The following is a 22,338-nucleotide window of genomic DNA, read 5'->3' as shown; positions in this document are numbered from 1 at the left end:
CCACCCTCCCCAAAAGCTATGCTTTGATCTCTAGTAGGTTAATATCATAGGTCAAACGTCTTCCCTTCTGACTGCATCTGAAATCTTGGAAGGAGGATGCACAAATACAGCCAATATGCCATACTTTTGACCCCTGCTTTTATGCCCTTTTGAGTCCCTGGCCCCTATTTGTTACACAAACTACAGAAGTAGATGAAAGGAAGCTAGTGTGCTAGCTGGAGACTCAAGCTCCTTGAACTGTGGCTTGAAGGTAAGGAAACCGGATTTTAAACCCAGGTAATTCCGAACTTACAGCAGTTTAACAAGAGGTCTTCAAAGAGAAATCTTCTCTTCCCTGCCTGGAAAATAGCGAGATATAGATCTTTCCAAAATACACTTCAACCTTCTTAGTAGTTTTATATTTATTGCTCCCATTCTCTCATCAGTCTTTTCTTACTTTCTGGAATGGCATTCATTTCAGTAAGTTACTACTTTTGCTTACACCATGATGAGAAGAGAAGCGGGCAAAATAACATTGTGGAAAAATTCCAAACTCATTTTGGCAAGTGAGTTCTACTGATTTATTAAAGTCAAGTTCTCAGGAAAGGGGGGCAACCAAAAACAATGAAAACAACAAAACAAAATCCAAATGAACCCGAAACAGTCCTCCTCCCCCAAAAGATTTAAGATAAAGTTCTTGAAGATTCCTTGTGAAATTTTAAGGCTAAAGTAGTATAATCTCCAACTTCCTATTCTAAACCATGGACTGAAACTGTGATGGGAAATAAATCCAAATTAAAAAACAATGGAAGTGATCTCCTTTTCTACTCACAGTTTTCCATCACTGCAGATTATTGTTTGTTATTGGCAAGTTGTGATGACAAAGGAGTAATTTCTGAATTCTTTTACATAAGGGGCTAGATATTTAAAATAAACTCTGCATGTCTCCTATACGCATTATGTGGTGAGACTTACCTTCTGAAAAACTTGATAGTTGGATTTAGACCATATGTCAAGCTACAGTAGGGGAAGAAAAAAAAAAAGAGTTATGTATTACCACACGCAAAGAAGCAGCTTTATGGAGAAAAAGATAAGCAGCTGTTCAAATTAAAAGAACAGACAAACAGATCTACGGAGACGTATTTCTCAGTTCACTGTTATGAACCATGGCCTTTACCTGTTGCAATCCAAGAAAGGGAATTAATGATACAAGATTTCCTTTGTACTGCGATGAAGAATGAACATAGTTCATGACTGTTTCAATAAAAAAAATTATATATACAAGACCTGTTGAATGAATGTGTTCTCTTTAAAAACAGCAAAATCTTCATTTGTATGGGGTTGTGGCTGATCTATGCAAATATTCTTCAGTTTCTGTTTCTAAAACGAGGGCATTTTTACTAAGTTTATGCTTGTCTTGTGTCTGAATAAGTGATTCAGTTTCAAACGACACAAAGAACGTTTAGCTGAATTAAGCCAAAGCGCTAGTCTACTGGGGCTAAATAAAACATCCCTTAGGAAACTGCATTTACATTTGCAGACAAAAATCACACTAGAAGAGATTTAAGGTTCTAGATAACTGCACACATCTATGACTTAAATGTGTGCTCAACTATATACAAAGTGAAAGAACAAAACTGAAATGTTTTATTAGTCCAAGAAACCAGAAGGTAAGGCTGTCCTTGTTAAACAACCTTGAAATTACAAGTCTTTTAAAAGACACAAAAAGAGTCTGAAATGATGGAAGCCATATGAAGTGAGTAAAACACATTAGAGGGGAGCAAAGGAGGAGAGGGGGAAGGATGCTGAACTCAAGTAATTAATGCACATTGCTAAAAATGTTCAGAATGCTCAAAGTTCCCATTCTTTTAACAGCACCACACTTAAGTGACCCACTTCTAAATACTGGCACAGAAGTGACTACTGAATCCGCAATCCTCAGTCTGGACAGGAGGTGATGTTAAAGACTTTAAAAATCACTTCAGGATAGATGTTTCATGGTTTAGTACCGCTGACCTTGCCATGAGACAAAAGGCAGCTGATGTCTCAATGCCTTTTCCAGGTTAGAGGAAGACAGAAGTATCCCTGAGGCATGTACCTACAAACCCTTCTACATTTACTGGCTATTAGGGTGGGATCAAGAACCTGTGTGAACACCAGCAACACTCATACACTAGAGCCCACAAGCGATGGTTCAGCCTGGGCTTGGACCTGAGCTTGATTTACCTGTGCCTGTCAGGAAGAAAGCACTGCCCTTCTACATTTACTGGCTATTAGGGTGGGATCAAGAACCTGTGTGAACACCAGCAACACTCATACACTAGAGCTCACAAGCGATGGTTCAGCCTGGGCTTGGACCTGAGCTTGATTTACGCTGTAATAACAGACCTGTGCCTGTCAGGAAGGAAGCACTGCATTTCCATATTAGAAAAGTCTACATTTGAAAATAAAAAATTAATGCATATTTTTAAGAAACTGTTTTCATGTAATTTAAGGTTTTCTTTAACTGCAGACAGAGTTGCTATAATTGGAATGTATATATGGTTTTGCTAATCTCTAGTGATCAAACCAAGTATGTGATCCTCTCTAGTTAGACTCAAAAGAAAAGTCCACTTCAGATGCTGCATTAAGATGAGTCCAACAGGTTCTGAATGTTCATTAGTTAGCACAAAGATTGAAAAGCTGAAAAAGTAATGAATGTCTGTCTTACAGACATGATGTTATCCAAGTTAAAAAAAAAAAAAAAGCTACCAACCCCCGGCCCCAACCACATGCATACATCTTAAATGACTGCCCACCTTCCCCCCTGAAACTGAGGATTAAGGCAGAGGCGGATTAAAGAATGCATCGTTATAGGTCTATTATTCTTCAACTTTTCACTTTCAATCAAGACACACATTTGTAACTAAAAAACTGCTGAAAGCACAATTTCAGGGCATCCTCTGCATGTGAATTAAACTGGGGCTTTTTTTCCCAATGCCCCACTCTCTCCACCCACCCCCAGCATAAGTAACAAGAGGCCATTTTCTGAAGGTCGTCTGAACGATTTCAAAGGCGATAACAAATCAGAATGTTCCCTGCATCTAATATCAAACAGGTCCGGTGCCAACACTTATTAGAGAAATCGGATTCAACCCCCCCCTTCACCCAAACACACACATATCCAGCTTTGAAGTGGAAAGAATGCAGGGATCAGAAATTACCCAAGAGACAGCTCTGCCTGTCTTTGAAGCTTTCCTTTGATACTACTATTTCTTTTCCTCTCTTACGCTAGGAGGCTAAAAGCTGCCTTTTCTTATTGATATGGGGTAATTAATGAAGCCATAGCATTAACATAACCCAAGTTCCTTATCATGATAATTCAACAGAGACACTTACACTTCTTTAGTTAAGTCTAAGAGATGCAAAACCAGGAATTTGGCTAGGCAGTGTTGTTAAGTATCCACTCTAAATACGCCCTGTCAAGGTGGTTCTTGGTCTCTGCAGCCAAAGAAAAGCACAGTATTATTATGCCAAAAAATCCCAATAGGTTTTTATTTTTATTGGCAGACTATGGCTACTAATGGCTCAGCTGACAATAAGCCTGCCCTGCAAGGGTGAGCTGCATAGCTTCATTTATTCAGGAATGAGGACAACACTAGTAATTAATTACTATCCATGGTTAAATTCCAGTGCAGAATGAGTATGTCAAAGTTTGAAATTAAGGGTGGCACGGTGCCATCCCTAGAATCATGAGGCTAATTCAAATGCATCAGTATGTGGTGTACGCAATGGGTTATTATGGTCAGCAAGAGAGCCTGCAGAGCAATCTGTACAGAACCCATGACATGCCAGAGGCTGCCAGATCTCACCTATTGTTTTCACAAAGTGTCACCAAAAATGTCTAAGTTATGCAGCTGGCAACGTGGCAAAGACATATTCTGCAGGGTTTGTGAATAATTCACTAGAGAAGTACCTGAAGCACTTAAGAAATGCAATGATTCTTTGACCGTATAAGCAAAGCTTGAAAATAAAACCCCAGAATGCAGTGTCTTATTTTCCTCACTGCAAGCTTAAGATTTCTATTTTTTCACCTTAATTTTGAAAGTATTTAAATCTGTAAAAGCAAGTACCCAATTTAACTAGACTTCAGCAGAGCAGAAACCACGCGAAGCTTTCACGTAAGTACCTGTCAACCTACACAGCACAACGTACAAGCACACAGCAAGCTAAAGCAACATGGATAATGCAATGCCAGCTTTCATGTGTAACTGCTAGTATGCTACCATGCACAGTTCCACAACTATGAGAAACACTCATATTTGGCTTTTCCGAGATTTGCCTGACTAATGGACCAGAAGACTATCAACGCCTCTGCTGTTTGCACTAATCTCTTCCCTTTTTCTTCCAAGTAATGCAAAATTTGCTGAAACAGTTGTACTTTCAGAGATAAATGACGGCTCCCCTGATCTGCAAGCAAACTGTTGGTCTTTTCTATGCATGGTTCAGTCTTCATTTATTGTTTTTGTGATCATTCAGTCTCTTGATGATGGCCATTTCTCCTTTTGTTGAACATATTTTGTTGCCCCAAACCCCGCTCTACTGAGAAAAATCACTCCAGTGAATTTCACTTTTGTTACTTAAAGGATCTTCTGACTTGTGCAGTTAGGAGGATGACTCAACAGACCCTCATTCAGCTATTTAAGCGTAAAGAACAACAACAATGCTATGCCCTATCCAGTGTCCCTTCTTCAACATGGCTTATAGAAAAGACAGAAGCTTCAGAATTGCCATATTGCCATATTGTATACCACCTAGTTAATCTCATCGCTGCTGTTTACAAATATTAAATGCTTCCTAGGAATACATAAGCAAACCCCCAAATCAGCAATTACCGTGTAAACTGCTCACTGGAAAAAACGATCACCTCCTACTGTGATCCTGAAGTGCCTGTATTTTTGTTATTTAATAAAGATGATACTTGCCGATGATCTTCTTCATACTCTTCTGTGTCTTTTTGGAATGCTAGTGCATTTTTTCCCCCCAATCAGGCTAGAAACTGAGAAGCTATAATAGTATGGTGAAACCTCACTGAAGCACTTTCCCAACAGCATCTGTTGTGACAGAGAAGGAATTGGAAAGGACTATGTTTGCAATTGACTGTAATCGTTCATTCCCAGCAGGCACAATAAGTAAAGCGAATCATTGCAAGAACACAATCTTATTCTTAATTCTTCAATTACCAGTGTAGTTAATTAGTGAAAAAGAGGGAGCTCACTGTTTGTCAATATGTGCTCTAGTTGGCAAAATTAGCAAGCTACGCATTTATTCAATCTTCTAAGCCAAATTTACTCATGATTTAAGTGGTTGCAACTCCAATTCTACTTAAGTCAAATGAAATGTTCCTATTTACACCTAAAACACAGACCTTCAGGTTTGCAAAAGCCCTGGGATGGCCCAATGGAATAGCAAACTGCCACGTAAAGGTCACAGGTTTATGCAGCCTCATGGGAGCAGTCACATAACCTAGCTTTGGACACAGAAAGCTAAATTGGTAGAAAACAGACTCCCCTGCAGACTGGCTTAAAGCAAGAAAATAAGCCAGGTGTTAGCACCAATGCTCTGGAGAAGCTGAACTGCTCCCCACTGACAGAAGACAAAGCTTAGTGCCCCATGCCCAAAGCTGGCCTTGCCGAGTCCTGTTCTCCCCCTCGCAGCAAACGAGGACAGAGAAACGGTAGGCGGTTCTCAAGAGAGTTAACCTTGAGTTAAACAGAAGCCCAATGCCAGATGCCGAGTTTCAGAAAGGAACTCTTTTACTTAGCTTTTCAGCATATGTAGCATTATTGTACTTCAAGGGAGCTTCAAGGGAAACTGGATTCACGAGAGAAAATGAGCACACCCAAATGAAGTGCGACACAGGAATCCATCAAGCACTGTCAGTGCTCTTTAGGCAGACTATCATTTCACTTCCGAGCAGAACTTGGGGTGAAGAGATGCTAGTGCTGTAAGTCTGTATTTATATGCTAATATACAGGGAGTATAGTGCAGCTGCTTCTGTGGTAAAGTGGTATTTAAACCTGCATATTTGAATAATGCAAATCAAAATCAGGCAATTTTTATTTTACTACTTCTTAGGCCAATCCCCTGCCCTTTGAGCAAGAATCTCTCACCTGGGAAATACAGCTGTACTATTTCTTTCAGCAGATCAGCTCCTGGCCTTTTCTAGAGAACAGAGGTTCAGACTCAGAGCTGCTGAACTCCGGGTCGGTACACAACGTGCTTCTGTGTGCTAAAACACAGTTATCACTTCTGAAAGGGAAAAAAGTCTCACCTCATTATAACATGGCCTATGGGTGCCAAGTACTCATCTTGATATAATGAACTTTTTATTTTAATAGGCTTCATAATCAGAAGAGAAAGCTCCAGAGAGAAAATGCGAAACACGGAGGTATTTAGTGCTGTTACTGGCAAGGGAGAGTCCTGGCGGATGTCCCCGTAAGAGAGACCACTCCACTCTGAGAAGAGAAACAAGCTGAGCTGAAGGCCGTCAGGTCCCATTAGCATCTCCTGATGCGCTAAAGGGAGCCATATGGAGTGTGCGCAGCCAGACAAAATTTGAGGGTTCAAGCAGGGTGAATTGTTCATAAAACAAATCACTTGTGGAAACAGGTAACACTTGCTTTAACAGCTGCTGTTCCAAGATGTGTTATTACTGACAAGCAAGTTATTGAGGACTACCTACCAACAATGCGCACAGTTGTGTTTATCAAGTTGAGCACAAAACTAGCCAAAGATTTCCCAATGGCTCTCAGAAAAGAGAAATCTGAACCTTGGGCTACTGATGTGCTGGTACACTGAAAAAATGTTTTCTCAGTAGACACTATTAACGAGGCAACTGGGGTCTAAGGTGATAAATTAGAAATTCAAGCAAGGGCTTCAGAGCTTAGAAAGAAGTCAGGCATTTGGGTATGAAAAATCCAAGCAAAGCATGATAAATTTAAACCTGAGCATTTTGCAAAACATTCACAGAGTCTTTTGACAGTTTTACGTTTCTAGCATACTCATGACGGGATTCCTGTTCTCTATCATTTAAATACCAGGTAAAAAAAAAAAATTAATGTTGCTGGATATGCAATAACCTACCTTGCCATCTTCAGTATAGACATTTTCATTGTAGCCTTTTACTATCGTCCGGTCAATGAAGAGGCTCCGCATCACCACTATCACTTTTAACACTTTTCCTAAGGTAACCTGTGAAGAACAAGAGAAGGACAAAAACAAGCTGAAGGAGAGTCGCTAGTATCTGAATTCACAAGACCATCAAGTTAACAGCTTAAGTTGATGCAATTTCAGTTTTCAATATTTTATAGACAGACCAAAATAAAAGATCTAAAACCACTGTGTATGCTATGAAGAAGAGATAGACTATAAAGTGCAGAACAAACAAACATTCATTTGCAACTGAAAATGTATGAATTCACAGAATTCCCTTGTGTGGACATGACACTGCCAAGCAACTCTCTCAATTTTATTAACACCACAACTCAATAACTTGTCAAAAACAACGAGCAAATGTGATTATTTTCGATGTATTTGATATTCTCCAATATAAGTCCACTTGGAGAAAAATAATTTGAAAGAAGAATCAGACTCTTCTAATGCTAGCTTTTAAAAGCATGCCATGACTTCAATGGAAAACATTTTAGGTCCAATAAAAATCTAAAATTATTTAAAAGGAAACTACAGCTAAAAAGTAAAAATGTTGCATTTTCAAAGGTTTAATTTTCTTCTGTGAAAGAATAAAACTAGTATCATGGAAAATATATAGGGTCAGTCAGAGTAGAACAACAGAAATAAGCCTAAATTATATTATTGACAAAAATGCAATAATGAAGGTATTTTAATCTAAAAATCAATTTACATTTCAAAGATGAACTTGCACTTCAATATTAAGATGTCTAACAATAATTCTGTCTTTGTGTTTTGTCATACAGAGATTATTACAGTTTTTCCTCACCCACAAAAGCATAAAACTGAGATAAAAAAGAAACAATTAGTTCATTTTAGTATTTTCCAACCAGCAGTGCCTCATTTTCCATTGTCTGTGTTCCAATATTTCATCTGGTATAGCTTAACACATGCTAGAACAATTCTGTTTTTACTGCTAACCTCAGCAGACAAATCCACACCCAAAGAAATCAGTCAATATGCATCTTTATTGATTTGTAACATGTTTTTCCTTTTTAACTCCTCCTAATGACTCCTACTTACCACTTTGTATCAACACGAGTAGCCTCAAGCTGATGCTGACTAACTAAACGACTAACAGCAAATTCACTCTGAAGTGCCAAGATGCTTTTCCCCGCAAGGAGGAAGATGGAAAATCTGGCACAAAGACTCCATCTCAAAGCTGATGCACGGACCATGCTGCTGAAGGAGGGTTAGGAGGGGAAACGGTGGTAGGAATGGGATGACAATACAGGACTTTGCAGAACAGTTACCCAAACTACTCTAAATGCTGCTTATTATATGACTACATAGCAGGACAGAGTTACAAATCCTGAAAAGAACTGATGACAATTCTTTGGCATGGAACATGGAGAAAGCAACTCTGGGAGAGAAGAGTCTGAACAACTGGGAAGAACAAGTTGACAGCAAGAGAGAGGACAGGGAAACAAGAAGGGAAAAGAGAGTCAATGATAGACTTCAACAGGACAGGCTGCTAGGCATAATTTTGCAAGAACATGAAGAGAAAACGCTCAGAAGAAAGAGTAAATTTTTGAAGAAAAATGTTACAGGCTCAAGTACAGTAACTTGTATCAAGGCCTGACTTATGCATATATAATGAATGGCTTTTTCTGGTTCCTACCTTCTTACAATAGATTGGGATTTTCTGAACATGTATGGAACTGCCTAGTGTTCTCAGGCAACCATATCATGATATCAGGTATTGTAACTTCGGGTCTAAATGTAGTATCTTGCTGCGATACTCTGTAATAAGACCTAGTTGGTCTGCAAATAAAGTAAACTGGCAGAGTTATTTCAGCACTTACCACTCTATCAACTAAGTTAAATACAAAGTCATGACCCACAGGTGCCTTGATCTATAACGCTGATCATCCACTGGAATCAGAAAGACAGTTTTGTCCTAACTGCTAAGATGAGGAAATGGAGACACTTTGAAAAAAGCTGTCAGCATGTGTAGAGTTAACAGTTTATTCTTTTTTCTACTTTAGTAAGACTGGCACTTTGCTAGGATATATCTCTACTGAGAGAACTGACTTATAACTTCACACTACGCATCAACCATATGAGATAAAATTAAAAGGAGGAAAAGAAGAAGTTTTAAACAAAAAGAAATGGAATCTTCTTAATGGAAGAGCAAAAAGGCTGCCCTACAAACACCTAGACCCAGCTTTATGAATAACATTTTCTATCTACATTGCCTTCACACACTTTAGTGGATGCTCACTTCTTTCCTCTTCCCTTACGTTCTGCATTCATGGTACCTCACATTGCTGCCAGGTAGAAAAAAAACTGGATGAAGCTGATCTGACATCTGTGTGGGACGTTCCTGAAAATCTGCAGAGTGAACAGTGGAATGTAGCAAGCTGAAAAATCCCATCTTTGGCACTCTAGCTTGCTTGAATACACTCACTGCTTGCCCCAAACCACCTCACAAGATTTACCTGCACAAATGCTTCTGGATTAGTCTGTTGCCTTTCCCCAGGTCATCTGTTTTCATACCGTTCCAATGATTCACTCCACACTTTCAGAATCTGTCAAGCTACCCAGACCCCAGTTGTCATCCATCATCCAATACTGAAAGGTCAAATTTTGCAGACTGGTCCGGGACAGTAGCCTTGATCACCCACTTGCTTGAATGTCAAAAAAGCAGGGTTACATTGTCTCCCACACGTGTAAGGAGCTGTGTAAACCCATCCTTAGATGGGTACTTAAGACCCTGAGCTCCCTGAGGAAGGCACTATTGTTGCAATCTCAACTTACGCAATGGTTTGTGCAAGGGGGTCCTTTCTGGGAGTAGGGGTACCCAAGGCATCGTGGTAGTACAAACGAACGATAGAATACATTGCAACTTTGGTCGAGGTAGTGCTACATTGTCTGAATTATCTCTTACAGTGCCCTGGCACTGAAACAGAAACTCTCCTATTTTTTTTGCTGCTGTTTTTTTGACATGGGATTCTTGTAGATTTTACACTGGCTGGGAGAGAGATCAGGACTTTCAGATGATTTTTGTAGGACCGTATCATTAGTTAAGTCTGACAGAAGCAAAAATTTTGGAAAACTAAGCGTGGCTCAGAGAAATTATAGTTCATCATTTTAACAGCATTGAAAGAATGAGGCTAGTAGTACAAAGTATGAACAACAACCTGTCACTAGACTGGAGGATGCTGTTAGACTTGGAAGCCAAAAGTATGCTCCACAGCTATTTTCAGGGTAAAGCACATTTCGCATTGTACACAATAAATGGGATACCCTTTATTTTTTCCTCTAATAATCAAGACTTGTAACTGTTTTCAGGACTTAATATTTTTGTTCACCTCAATCACATTTTACAAACAGTGTTTTCCAGCAAATAACTTTCCTTCAATGCTTGCTCAACTTAGCTAACTGGAGTCCATGTTCAGAAAAGATCTATGAATGGAATATAACGTACACCTATAGTCATACAATTGTGTCCCTACAGATCACCTGAAAGAAGGTAATAAAAAAACTAACGGCTCTGGTAAAAATGTAATTTGCTAGTTCTACCCTGAGCTCCAGCAGTGCAGGTCTCTCCTTCTGGAGGTCAAGACACATCCAGATGGTTCCTACTTAATGGGCACTGAAATGTCCCCGCATTTCCACAGATACCAACCGAAAGAAACTTCTTCACTACACGGAAAAGATACCTTTCAATTGTGACAAAAAGGCAACAATTTCCTTTCTAAGCCAACTTTTCCTATTAAATTTCAACTTCTTCTGTCGATATCCTGTTAAGACAGCACTTGGCTTTTTAATATTTTGCCTGAAGGATATATGCCAACTCGTCCTTGATGTAGAAAATTTTAATTCAAATCAATACATGTACAAGGTCACTTTAAAATTCAATTAATATGAATGAAAAAATATGCCCCACAGTTCTGCGAGCTGAAAATGGAACAGTTGCAAGTTAAATACTTCTGTAGCTTCTGTTTTGGTCTGTGTAATAACAACGTACTTCTGACTTCCTTTTAACTAAAGTATACTAAATTCAGACAGTTAAGTTATTCATAAATCCCCTGCTTCCTAAAACGGCAAGCTCCAGATGAAGGTAGGACAGGCAGCTGACTGAAATCTGCAATATTATGCAGCTTTTCTGACAAAGATATATAAAATAAAAATCCTCTTGAAATATCCCAGTTTTAAAAATATTTTGTCTATCACCGAGATAATTCTCAAAGAGCATATGACACACACTGTATGCCAAGAAAGGGGGAGGGGGAAACAGAATAATCAGTGAGAATGGCTTAGATAATTTCTTGTAAGACTGCTAAAAAAGTTCCTGTTTAACATCAGTTATGATTGGAAAAGAAATAAGTATCTCTCCAAATAAGTCAGAATCAGGGTCAAAATGAGTTTACAAAATGAAAAGGATCAAAATTAATTTACCACACCAGAATTCTGCCTGGAGGAAATAGCTTGAAATCCCTCCCTCAAATTTTGCGTCCTCACTGAAACTGATATCAAGTGAAAAGCCCTTTTATAAACAATTTTAAAAATGCAGTAACAAATGTTCTTTCTTAAAATTTAAGTTTGATATTAGGAAAACGTATGCTGGCAATACCAAGCTCCAATACTTTGTAAAAAATTCCCAAAGCTACAGATTTCCTCTCAGCATCCCAGGGAGTTTGATGCTGTTTTGAGCTGCAGATGCTCTGCAATGCAGAGATAAAAGAAAGAAAACAGTATTTTCAGTTAACATGGGTACCTCCCTGCTTGTATAAAAAGGAGCGCAAGTTTGTATACGTTTTTTACTCACCTTAGAAAACAATAAAGCAACATCAAACCAGAGATGTAATCAAACTGTAGTCATTTCCAGCAAAAGGCCAGGCACCTGCTCCTTCCCACAAAGCCAGCCATAAGCTTGTCTTCCCACTTGTGCATCTATCTTACTAATCAGTACAATGCCTGGAGATCATATTTATATATACACTGAAAAATAAGGTTTTGTATTAAAAATAAAGTAAAAAAAAAAAACAACCAGACTTTCAACTAGTTATTTTTTTCCTATGTCTCTCCTGCTGCTGGTATGAATGCTGTGCTTTCCCTCGCATGCTCATTATTCTTTAATGATGCCTATTTGTAAATAGCAAGATAAGATGCAATTAAGCCATTAGACTCTAAATAAACAAACATACTAATTAGGTTCTTTACAAGGATTTCTTTTTTTATGTAAGGGTTGGAATTTACCTTTCATTAGTCTAACCTAATTGCCATAGTGCATGATAAAAAGTCAACATAAATGAAGGACTTTAAATGATTTCACTATATTAAGGAAGAGCTGGTGGTTCTCTCCCTCAATAACATGGCATATTCTCTTAATAAGGCGAACAAACTGGTACAGGGTATTCAAAGGTTAAAAGACAGATTTTTCCAGTGACCAGTCACACTTACGGAAGGGTCATGCTGGTCCAGCATTGCTACAGATGATGAAATGGATTCTGTCTCTTTTTTCCATTCTAAATTACAGCACACCAGGAATTTTACAGGGATGAAAACAATGTCTGATCTTGCAGAATACAAATCTATGGGAGTATTAACACAGATCTGCGAACCTTTGGGACTGAACAGCAGCCCTGGGGCACACTAACCCGGTGGAGGGAGCAAAGCTGAGGAAATTTCTCACAGGGCTTTCTCTACTTTTCCTACTCTCATTCACTCTCCTAAAGACTCTCCCTCACCTTCCTCATTCTTACATGAGACAAGCAGAGAATAATTTACAATTCACTTGCCATCCCCTGCTCACACAGTTTGTTGATTCAAGACATTCTTCCTCTGCATATGTGACCTCAAGAGTTGGCTTTATGCTTTTAAATGCTGGTTTGCAATCTTAAAGAGATAAACTGTGAAGCCACTGCAGTGACAACAGTCCTGCTATGAGCTCAGAAGTGATTCCTCAAGATCCAGCTCACACAAGAGATCCCCAAACATCCCAGACAAGAGATCCCCAAACATCCCAGTAGTTCCATCAAACACCAAAACCTAGCTAGTGTCTCCAAGAGAATAAACGCCTACATGAATATTCACCCTATGTGCCTAAAATTAGGTGCCTAAGCCACCAAACATGATCATCAGATCTATCTCCCCATCATGAACCTGCCTACTTTTACCCAGTGCCTACTGTGTGCATGTTTCCTAATGAGCCACCAGACTGGTAAGGAGGAATGCTTACACTGCTAAGCATTTTGGAGAAAAGATATTGTGTTGAAAGTAACAGCATTAAATTGTTTCCAATCAAGTATGACATTAATACTGATCTCAAATCGCTTAGCAAATTTCTCCCCCTCCTCCCAGTTCTTCCAGATCAGGGTCTCTTGAACAAAAATCAGTTTGGTGGCCTTTCTTAATGGGCAAGTAATTTTCAGAATCCATTTTCCCAACAGAAAATAATAATGACTATGTAAAACACTGATAAACAAAAATGAGACATAAGAAATTATTCAGTTTCAGTGAACAGATGTCTAGCCTATTTGCAATTAATACAGCCCACTTCCATACAATCAGACTGTTTAAAATGCTTAGAGCAAGATTTGAAAGTTCAAATGCAAATGCGTCTGATTTTATGGAGAATTAATAAAATTGTATAAAAAGACATTTCATATTTTTATATGAGAGCTCTATTAAAAATCTAGCCATCAGTATAAATTTATAAAATTAATTTATCATCCAAAATTGGTAAGATAATATAAAAATAAGAAATCATGATTTCTGCCATGAGCTTTGGTTTGGCAGAAACAATTCAATTTTTCAAATTGGAGGTTAGCTATACATACCACTATCCTTTAGAAACAGCTCAAGTTACCAAAACCTATTAAGTTATCTGTAAAAATATTTACCTAGTGTTTGTAACTTCTATAGCAGTGCATTTACATAGCTTTACAAACACTGGGGAGACAAATTACTTTAAAGACAAAGTAGTCCTCAGATGAAGACAAGAAAACAAGTTTCTACACCTGACTAGGACTGGCTAGGTACATGACCCTAAGGAAGTCATATTTGTCAACTAGAAAAGCACGGCTAATGTTTAGTGTTTTCTAAAATATTTCTGATATTAATGAATTGTACACAAGAATTAAGTGTTTCACACTGAAAAAAATATGCTGGATTTTAATAACAGAAACAAAGTGCATGAAACAATCATATAATAATCATACCATGAAGTTATTTCAGTAGAAAAAATAATGTATATCTAGGAATACAACTGATCATTCAAAAAAGCAAAAATCTAGGTATTTTTCATTAATTAAAAATCAGTTCGTGTTTTCTTAACACACAAGATGAGGTTTATCTATTTACAATTCCTGGCATTTGACCAACAAAATCTCACAAAAACCTTCAGGAGTCCACAGTTCCCTCTGCTGCTGCTGGAAATTAATTTTGCGTAACATTATTATTAAAGTGGATATAATTCTGTGTTTAGTCTTTTTTATACATAGTTCGATTAAAAGATTAATTGGAAAATCACTAGTGAAGACTGGGATTAAACAGCACCTTGAAACGCCATGATAAACTGCTTTTAAAATCAGCTGAGGATTTCACACAGCTCTGAAAGGTTTCAATTATTTATGTGTTTGGTCTGTGTAGCATAAATCCAGACTAATGAGGTACAATTGCTGTGTATAAATCTAAAGCATAAAAACCCCCTCCTTACTGTCTGGAGAAAGCAGTAACCTCAAAGGACTAGGAGGTAGCAACCTTTCAAGACACAGCATTTATACTCAGGAATAGTTTTTTTTTCTTAAAGTTCTCCGTTTGTGTGAAAGCTGTATTCTGGTTAGGAAGAACCCAGCTTAACACAAAGTTTACTACTCGCCAGAAGAGTCAGACCAGCAGGCCCACATGGCTGATAATTATTCCTCTTGAAATATGGGATGAACCTTAAGACCATGAAAGTCACACCTCTACAGCTAAGGACATAGACCGATTTCCACATGCACATGAAGTTGAACAGTCTGGGGCTGAACCTTTCTGTACTAGGTCTTTTTTTCCTAAAGGTGATTCATTTAGCCAAGTCTCCAGCTATTCTGAAGTTTCAAAGAATCTCACAGGCACTCCCTTCTCCTTGTCCTTCCAACCATTTGCACATTCTTAAAATAAGTATACCGCTTACCAGTGCCTTTGAAGATGAATATGTGTTTTTTCAGGTAAATGGAATGATTGTGTTTAAAGACGTTTTAATACAACTACTAGACCTCTGTATCAAAGACCTTCATAAGCAACAGCAGGTATGATATAAATAGGCCAAGGATGAAAATGGTTGAGATTATCTAGTTAGTTAGTTAATTCTGGACAAACAGCATGGTTGTAAAATATTTTTAAATACAGTAAGCATTATCTGAATCCTTTGGTATTGTGGTAAACCATGCTGCTGCAAGGGAGCAACTCCAAATCTAATCTGGGATAAGTTCAGAGTGAGAAATCACAAGTACTGAAGAAACCTCCCTTCTTCTGGGGGAGGTGCTCTTCACACTGCCCATCCTGCAGCACCTTTCACTGAATGATTTGTGGCTGAAAACAGCAAAAGCTTTTGTAGCAGTCAGGGCCAGATGGAAAGTGCCATATTGGCAACATCAACTGAGACAGATGGGAAAGAGGCAAAACCTGCCTAAAAGAAAAAATGATAAACCCATCACACAATCACATACAAAAATACTTTAAAAACACTCTTTTTGATCTCTGATCCAAGGAAAATATGCATACCACTGGTTCAGTACAGGGCTGCTATCTCGTAGCAATGATCAAGTCCTTGATTTAGAGAGCAACTGCAACATCGAATACACTAAATTACTACTGCTTGTAAAAGGGGCTTCTTTTACAGTTACCACCCTTCCACTTTACCTTATTCCTTATCAGTCACATCCAAGATAATTTACCTAATTGTGCCTGAATTTTGAAAAGCATCATGTATCTTCTGACCTTAAAAAGCCCTTAGAAGTGGAAGGTACTTACTATATCCAAAGAGGGGCTCTAAGAGAATGGAAAGGGTTTCAAAGTAAGGAAGTAAACCCCAACATTTTTCATACCAAAAATAGTTAAATATAAAGCCAGCTTAAGAGGAAATGCAAAAGTTTCCAAGACTTATAGCTTCTTAAGACCGCACCGATGAATTCAATTCTTTTCTGGAATATATTGTTCCACTTGGTGAATTCAACAATTGCATATTAAGTATTTTAACGCCAGCTGTTTATTTTAACCTCTGACTCAGTTAATCTCTTGCAAATATGGGGCTGTTCAAAGAAGTTACTAGTGGGATGTTAGTTGATTAATTAAAACTAAACATAATCTCAGCTATACACTTACTATAGAGAAATTAACAGAACCTTTGAAAAATACAGGCAAAAATCTAACCATAATAGTTGTTTTAAAGTCATAATAATTGTTTTAAAGTCAACAAACTCTAAAAACAATATAAAATCTAAGGACTGATCCTGACATTGACTCAACAACTTTGTTTTGACAAAACATCTGATCTTCAGGTTCATTTTTACCATTTACTTGGAAACAAGAAATATACTCACAGGTACACTACACTCAAGCCTTTTGTAATAGCCTGTGTGAGAACGGAAAAAACAAGAGGAAGTGCCATGAGAAATCAGAGATGGAAAAGACTGACCTGATCTCCGTTCTTCACCTGTGTATACAGTATATTTTCTATAGCTTTATTTAAAATTTAGCAAAAGATGCGACTTCTGCCTTTCACCCTACTAGAGGAAATTCAGCATCCAACCGCCACACTACAGACTCCACTTCCGTGTTGCTGTCTTATGAGTGAAAGCTTTAAAGACTTCGCTGGCTATAAGCACAACAACTCCCTGTGAAAATTGATGTGAACAATAGGTTCTTCTGGAATGAAATCTTGCTCGGTCAGGCAGAAATAAGTCGAATGTATTGGACTTGTTTATCTCTAATCCAGCCTTTACTGCTCATTTACTTCAAAGGCAAATTCTTGACTTCATCATAAAACAGAAATTCACTGACCCAAGAACAATTTGAACAAATTTAAATCATATTGGTTTCTTCCTTCTTTTCTTCCTCCCACCACTCTTTTCCTTCTTAATTATCATGATTAAGACTCACTCATTGCCAAGACTGCTGAAAAACATGGTGAATATTTGAGTTTGTGCTCATATTTCTACAATCACCTTTAAAAATAAAAAGTAATAAACCTTTCATTTAAAGATGAAATTCTTTTTATCACTCATTTGCCTCAGAGCAAGAAAGTTCCTACATTACTGTGATGAATGAAGAAGAGTATGTTTCTGGAAAAAAAAAAAAATCTTTAATAACCTGCATTTTAGGAACAGTAACTCAATCCGTTAAGAAATCCATCTCAAGGGATTAAATGATCCAACTTACCAGAAGCATTGCAGAGGTTCCATTTGGCCGGGATAGCTGGATAGACATTTCAGGGAACATCCTATCAATCCGATTGATCACATCATCAACGTATCTACCAAACCAACCAAAACAAGAGAATTAACACACACGCTCTTTATCACAGACTTGGATTATTACTCCTTTATTACTCCTTTCTAACCATATCCACAGGACTTTCTTGAATTAATTTCTCTTTAATACCTGCATATTTTTCAAAAATGCAAGCAAGCGTAATTCAAAAGGTTATTGGTAAGAGGACACAAACCAAAGCCCTACTTAAGTTGTTTTGACAATTAATTACACTGCCCTTAAAAACATGCACTCAATTTAATTTTTAGTTCAAATCTGTCAGCCTCAAACTCCTGCCATCCTATTTCTATACCTCTCCCTCAGCGGGGTTGAAGGATACATCATCAAAACTACTCTTCCAGTGCAGGAATTCATAGGATGTCACTGCCTTAACTCTCTCTGATAAACTAAACAGAGGTTTTCTGACAATCTTCAGACTGTTCTTGGGGTTCTTTTTTCCTGAATCTTTCCAATTTATTTCATGCACTGGTGACTCTGAAATTGGCTAGTACATTCCAGGAGCTTCTCTGGGGTGATCAAACACAGAGGTAAAATAACATCCTTTCAGCTGGGTATAATCCCTCTGCTTACGCAGGCCAAAGTGAGTCAGCACACAGTTGTCTTGGCTCCCTGGTATCGTACTAACAGCTGACATCCATTAACAGGGAAAACTTCCTTTCAGAGACCTTGTTTCCCAGGACACATCGCCCCATCCCATGGGCACATCTCACACTTCAGCCGTTCCTCTGGACACATTAAAATGCACAGTATTTGCTTTAGCCGAGTTTACAAGACAGTCTATACCACCTATGCATTAATCTGTTCTCCAGCGCTACTTTCAGTTCTCCTGAAGCACGTGGAAGAAGGGAGAGGCACTACTGCCTTACTATCATATGCATCTACAAACTCTGCAACTTGATCAAACCTGTGAGGGCATTTCTTGGTAAAACCATTTTCATGCTAGCCCAAACATGTGCTCTGAAAAAAAGTTTCTGGAAAAAAATCAGTTGCCTCAGATTAACAGTAAAACTGAAAAATCTAATTATTTCCCTTTAACCTGCTTAAATGAAGGCAAAAAATGTTGAATTCTTGCTCTTCAAAGTTATTCAGTTCTAACATTAGTTGCTAAAAAAAAAAAACCCAAACCCAATGAGGTGCTACGCTCTAATTGCTATTTTGCAAGGCATTAAAAATCATCCAAAAAAAAAAAAAATCAAGAAAGCTACACTTGCACAGCTGGTACAGTCAGCCCACTTTTAAAAGTAACAAAAGAATGGAATTGGTTATGACAATTTTGCATAAAAATCTTAATCCGCACTTCTCGTGCAGAAAAATGTTTCCCCATTCACTGGAATGACTCATTAACAGCTTCCTTGCTGATAAGCAAAGAACTTCCTTCGCAGGGCGAAAGAGGAGACGTAAGACAGCCCTTCAGGATGAGCAAGCTACACGTCGACAGTACGCACCTAACTTATTTTAAACATTACAGAATCCCATACTTTTTTTTAATACAGTATGAGAGTTTATACTGTTTCGTAAATGCAATTACTCCAGACTCCGCAAATAAACTCAGCTCTCGCTTGTGCCTGAATAGAGATGACTGATTGTGAAACAGGCAAGGAGAGATTCTGTGTTTCTTGATCAGTATGTGGTTAGGAACCTGTCTTACAGCCTTGCACACTGTGATGCAGATTATTGCATAACTTCAGTTTTCTAATTTTCCAAGCTTTAGGCATTAATACGTTAAAACCAAACAAAATATAAAGTTGCATAAAACAAGACACTGATACAGTCTATATGCATTAAGGAAGGAAAATTCAAGTAACTTTAAACCATATAAACAACAGTTGGACTTGGGCATTTAATCTGCTTAGGTCCTTCTGAACAATCCCAGCAGCCATGTATGTTTATCCTACGAAAATGTGATCCAGGTTGGTTGGAGGTAATAAATTCTTTAACTCTTTCTTAGATATGATTTTTTAAAAAATGTAAAACATGACCACATGCCTTAAAACTTGACTCAAACCCAACTCTCACCTTGTACTGCTTGAGCAGTATAAGGCAGAACAGAAAATTCACAGGGAGTTTATGAAGAGTCTTCCCTTTACGTGAAATCACACATAAAGCAAAACAGAAATCCAATTTGTATTAGCCTGCTTCTGAAAGAACTTAGAGTTACTAAGATAGGTTGGGCTTAGAAGCCTGTTAATTTCGTACCACTCTTCATAGGTCAATTGACAAAAAAGGAAAATTGAAACCACACACTTTAAGGAAAAACGTTTTACTTCAGCAAGGTTCAGCAACTTTATCAAGACCATCCACGCAGGTAGCCTTTTCCTTCTCTTCTCAGTCAAGAGGATGTCAAAGAAAATCCAAGACTAATATGATAAAAGAGCACTGATGTACATATCATTGTTTTGCCCCTTTGCCTTTTTTCAAGTAGACATCAGGGTTTCCCGAGGACTCATCAGAACAGAAGGATTCTTCAAAGATGCATATATAATTACTAAAGTAGCCTGACTACATGGCGGCCTCAAATATAAAATGACAAACAACCTAATGTAAGGCAAAATTCTTCTATAGATATGCCCTTCAGAGAGGACATCTGGTAAAACATCTTGCGAAGGGATGGATATGATAAATCAGATGCAGCAAAGTAATGTAAAAGCGTAACTGGTGACGACTTCAGAGAAAACTGAAGAACATATGATAAAGACAAGATAAAGTGCACTCCTGAGGCTGTCTGGAAAGAGGGTCAGAGAAAAAGTGGCTGTCTGGAACTTATTTTGCAGAACTGAAATACATTAATTTAGTGCCAAAATAAGCAGTCACAATTTACACAACTCTGTCCAATCAGTTTTAGTTCAAAAATATGATAGTTCCTATTTATGTTTCAGAACCTCTTACATAGTCTCAGAGAAGTGTAGCACTTAAGGATGGAGAAAAGTCTAATTTTACTTTGCCAATAAGCACTTCTAACTTTCAACGTACTTACCACATCTCAGTTTTCTCCTACTTACAGGAGATGCTGGTTGGAGCAAGCATTTACAAACGTAGCAGAAATAACGCAAAGCGGGGAAAAGCAAATGGAAATAGATTTGCTCAAACATTTGGCATATCTTCATCTTAAGAAAAAAAAAATCATGGAATTCTCAGAATTAAATACAAGCTGAAATTATATGGTAGTAGCTTCTTCTCTTGCCCTAGAACAGGTGTTGTTCCACCCATGAAGGGTTAGATAGCGTGTCCAAACTCCCTCCCCATAGCTTCTCTATCGTGCAAAGGATGCTGAAAAAGGGCTGAAGACAGACCACAAATGACTGCAGAAGATCATACCTAGTAATCCCCATATTCAATTACAGCACAGTATTTAAACTCTTTATAGACAGAATTTCATCTTACTTATTCTTCTAGGCCTCAAAAGACAGTACATTAACACCTTATAATGGCAACACCCTAAGTTAGTCCCATTCTATTCAAAAAAGCTTTAAGTAACTTCATCAATACCTGCCTCCTAATCCAAATCTGTATGCATCCTAGTCAGAAAAGAACAACAGACTCGACCAACAGGACTTCTGATCATTAAATCATATAAAATACTAAAGCAATTTTGCTAATGTAATTCTACTGGTCAGAGGGAGCATTTTTAAAGAAGCTTTAATAGCAGGTTTGTACGAACTTCCCTCTCCCATTTTTATCTCTTCTTTCTCTCCTTCATGACACAGAGTCCTGACTTTTAAGGAGGTTTTAAAATTGTATTTTTGACAGAAAATCTTTATTTTAAAAATTAGATTAGCATCACTCAGGAGTATTCATCTGAATGTGCAACAGAACCAGCCAGTAAGATCAGACCTGACATTAGATGCTCTCCAAGGCTGTCAACACTATAAACTGTTATTTTCATTTTAATGTAGTAGAATACTTTTTCTACAAACATGTTATATTAATACTGCAAAATTCAAAACACAACAATGTACTTCATGAATATTAGCAAAGACTAAAATTAATTCAAAATGTTATGCTCAAAATGAAGTCTTGTTATGAACATGCAGAAAAATCAACACTAGAATAAAGCAAGAGATATTCTTCGAAAAATATCTCTGCCATTTTACCAGTAAGCATATATATAAATCCTTTAGTCCGTATTAGAGGAACAATGCCTGGAATTGACAGAAGACACTTTTGAACCCAGACAGCAAATACTGCTTATAAGGGACTAATTAGTTATGCAACATGCTAAATGAGAAGTTTCACACTAAAACACCAGGTTGACAAGGCAGATATAATTCAGGAACCATCTTTGTAGATAAATGGTCTTGTAACATCTCTTTGATTCACACAAAGGCTCCCCAAAAGACAGTAATATAGAAAAGTAATTCATTATAAATGCCTTTCAATTCCACACTGGACAGATGGTTTAGTTCTCTAATGTGACCTCTCTCTTTTTTTTTTTTTAATTTTTACTGGATTAGATCCAGCAATCCAATGTTAGTGTGATGTTTAACAGCTTAGACAAGATTTAAATAGCATTTATCCCACACAGTATTTAACTTGCATGCTGTTCATTTTTTCCACTCAATACAACAATTTAAAGATTAGAAATGTAGGTATTAATAATAATTTTCTGAGGAGGTCTTTTGGAAGAAAGAAAACTTTGCTAAATGATTG

At 37.7% G+C, this 22,338-nt stretch overlaps 1 protein-coding gene across 1 annotated transcript in view; it reads right to left on the bottom strand.

Annotated features, from left to right (window-relative positions):
- Positions 1-22,338, bottom strand: part of MED27 (mediator complex subunit 27) — a gene marked incomplete at its 5' end in the record, with an annotated part of 91,375 nt that overhangs the window by 10,836 nt on the left and 58,201 nt on the right. The window contains 3 exons of the mRNA XM_009697932.1: positions 955-996; positions 7,105-7,212; positions 17,581-17,674. Coding sequence (XP_009696234.1) covers positions 955-996; positions 7,105-7,212; positions 17,581-17,674 — 244 coding nt within the window. The remainder of the gene's footprint in view (positions 1-954; positions 997-7,104; positions 7,213-17,580; positions 17,675-22,338) is intronic.

The sequence above is a fragment of the Cariama cristata genome, unplaced genomic scaffold (genome assembly GCF_000690535.1).
Source record: "Cariama cristata isolate BGI_N322 unplaced genomic scaffold, ASM69053v1 scaffold18190, whole genome shotgun sequence".
NCBI classification, from domain to species: domain Eukaryota; kingdom Metazoa; phylum Chordata; class Aves; order Cariamiformes; family Cariamidae; genus Cariama; species Cariama cristata.
This window is presented reverse-complemented; position numbering and strand designations above follow the sequence as displayed.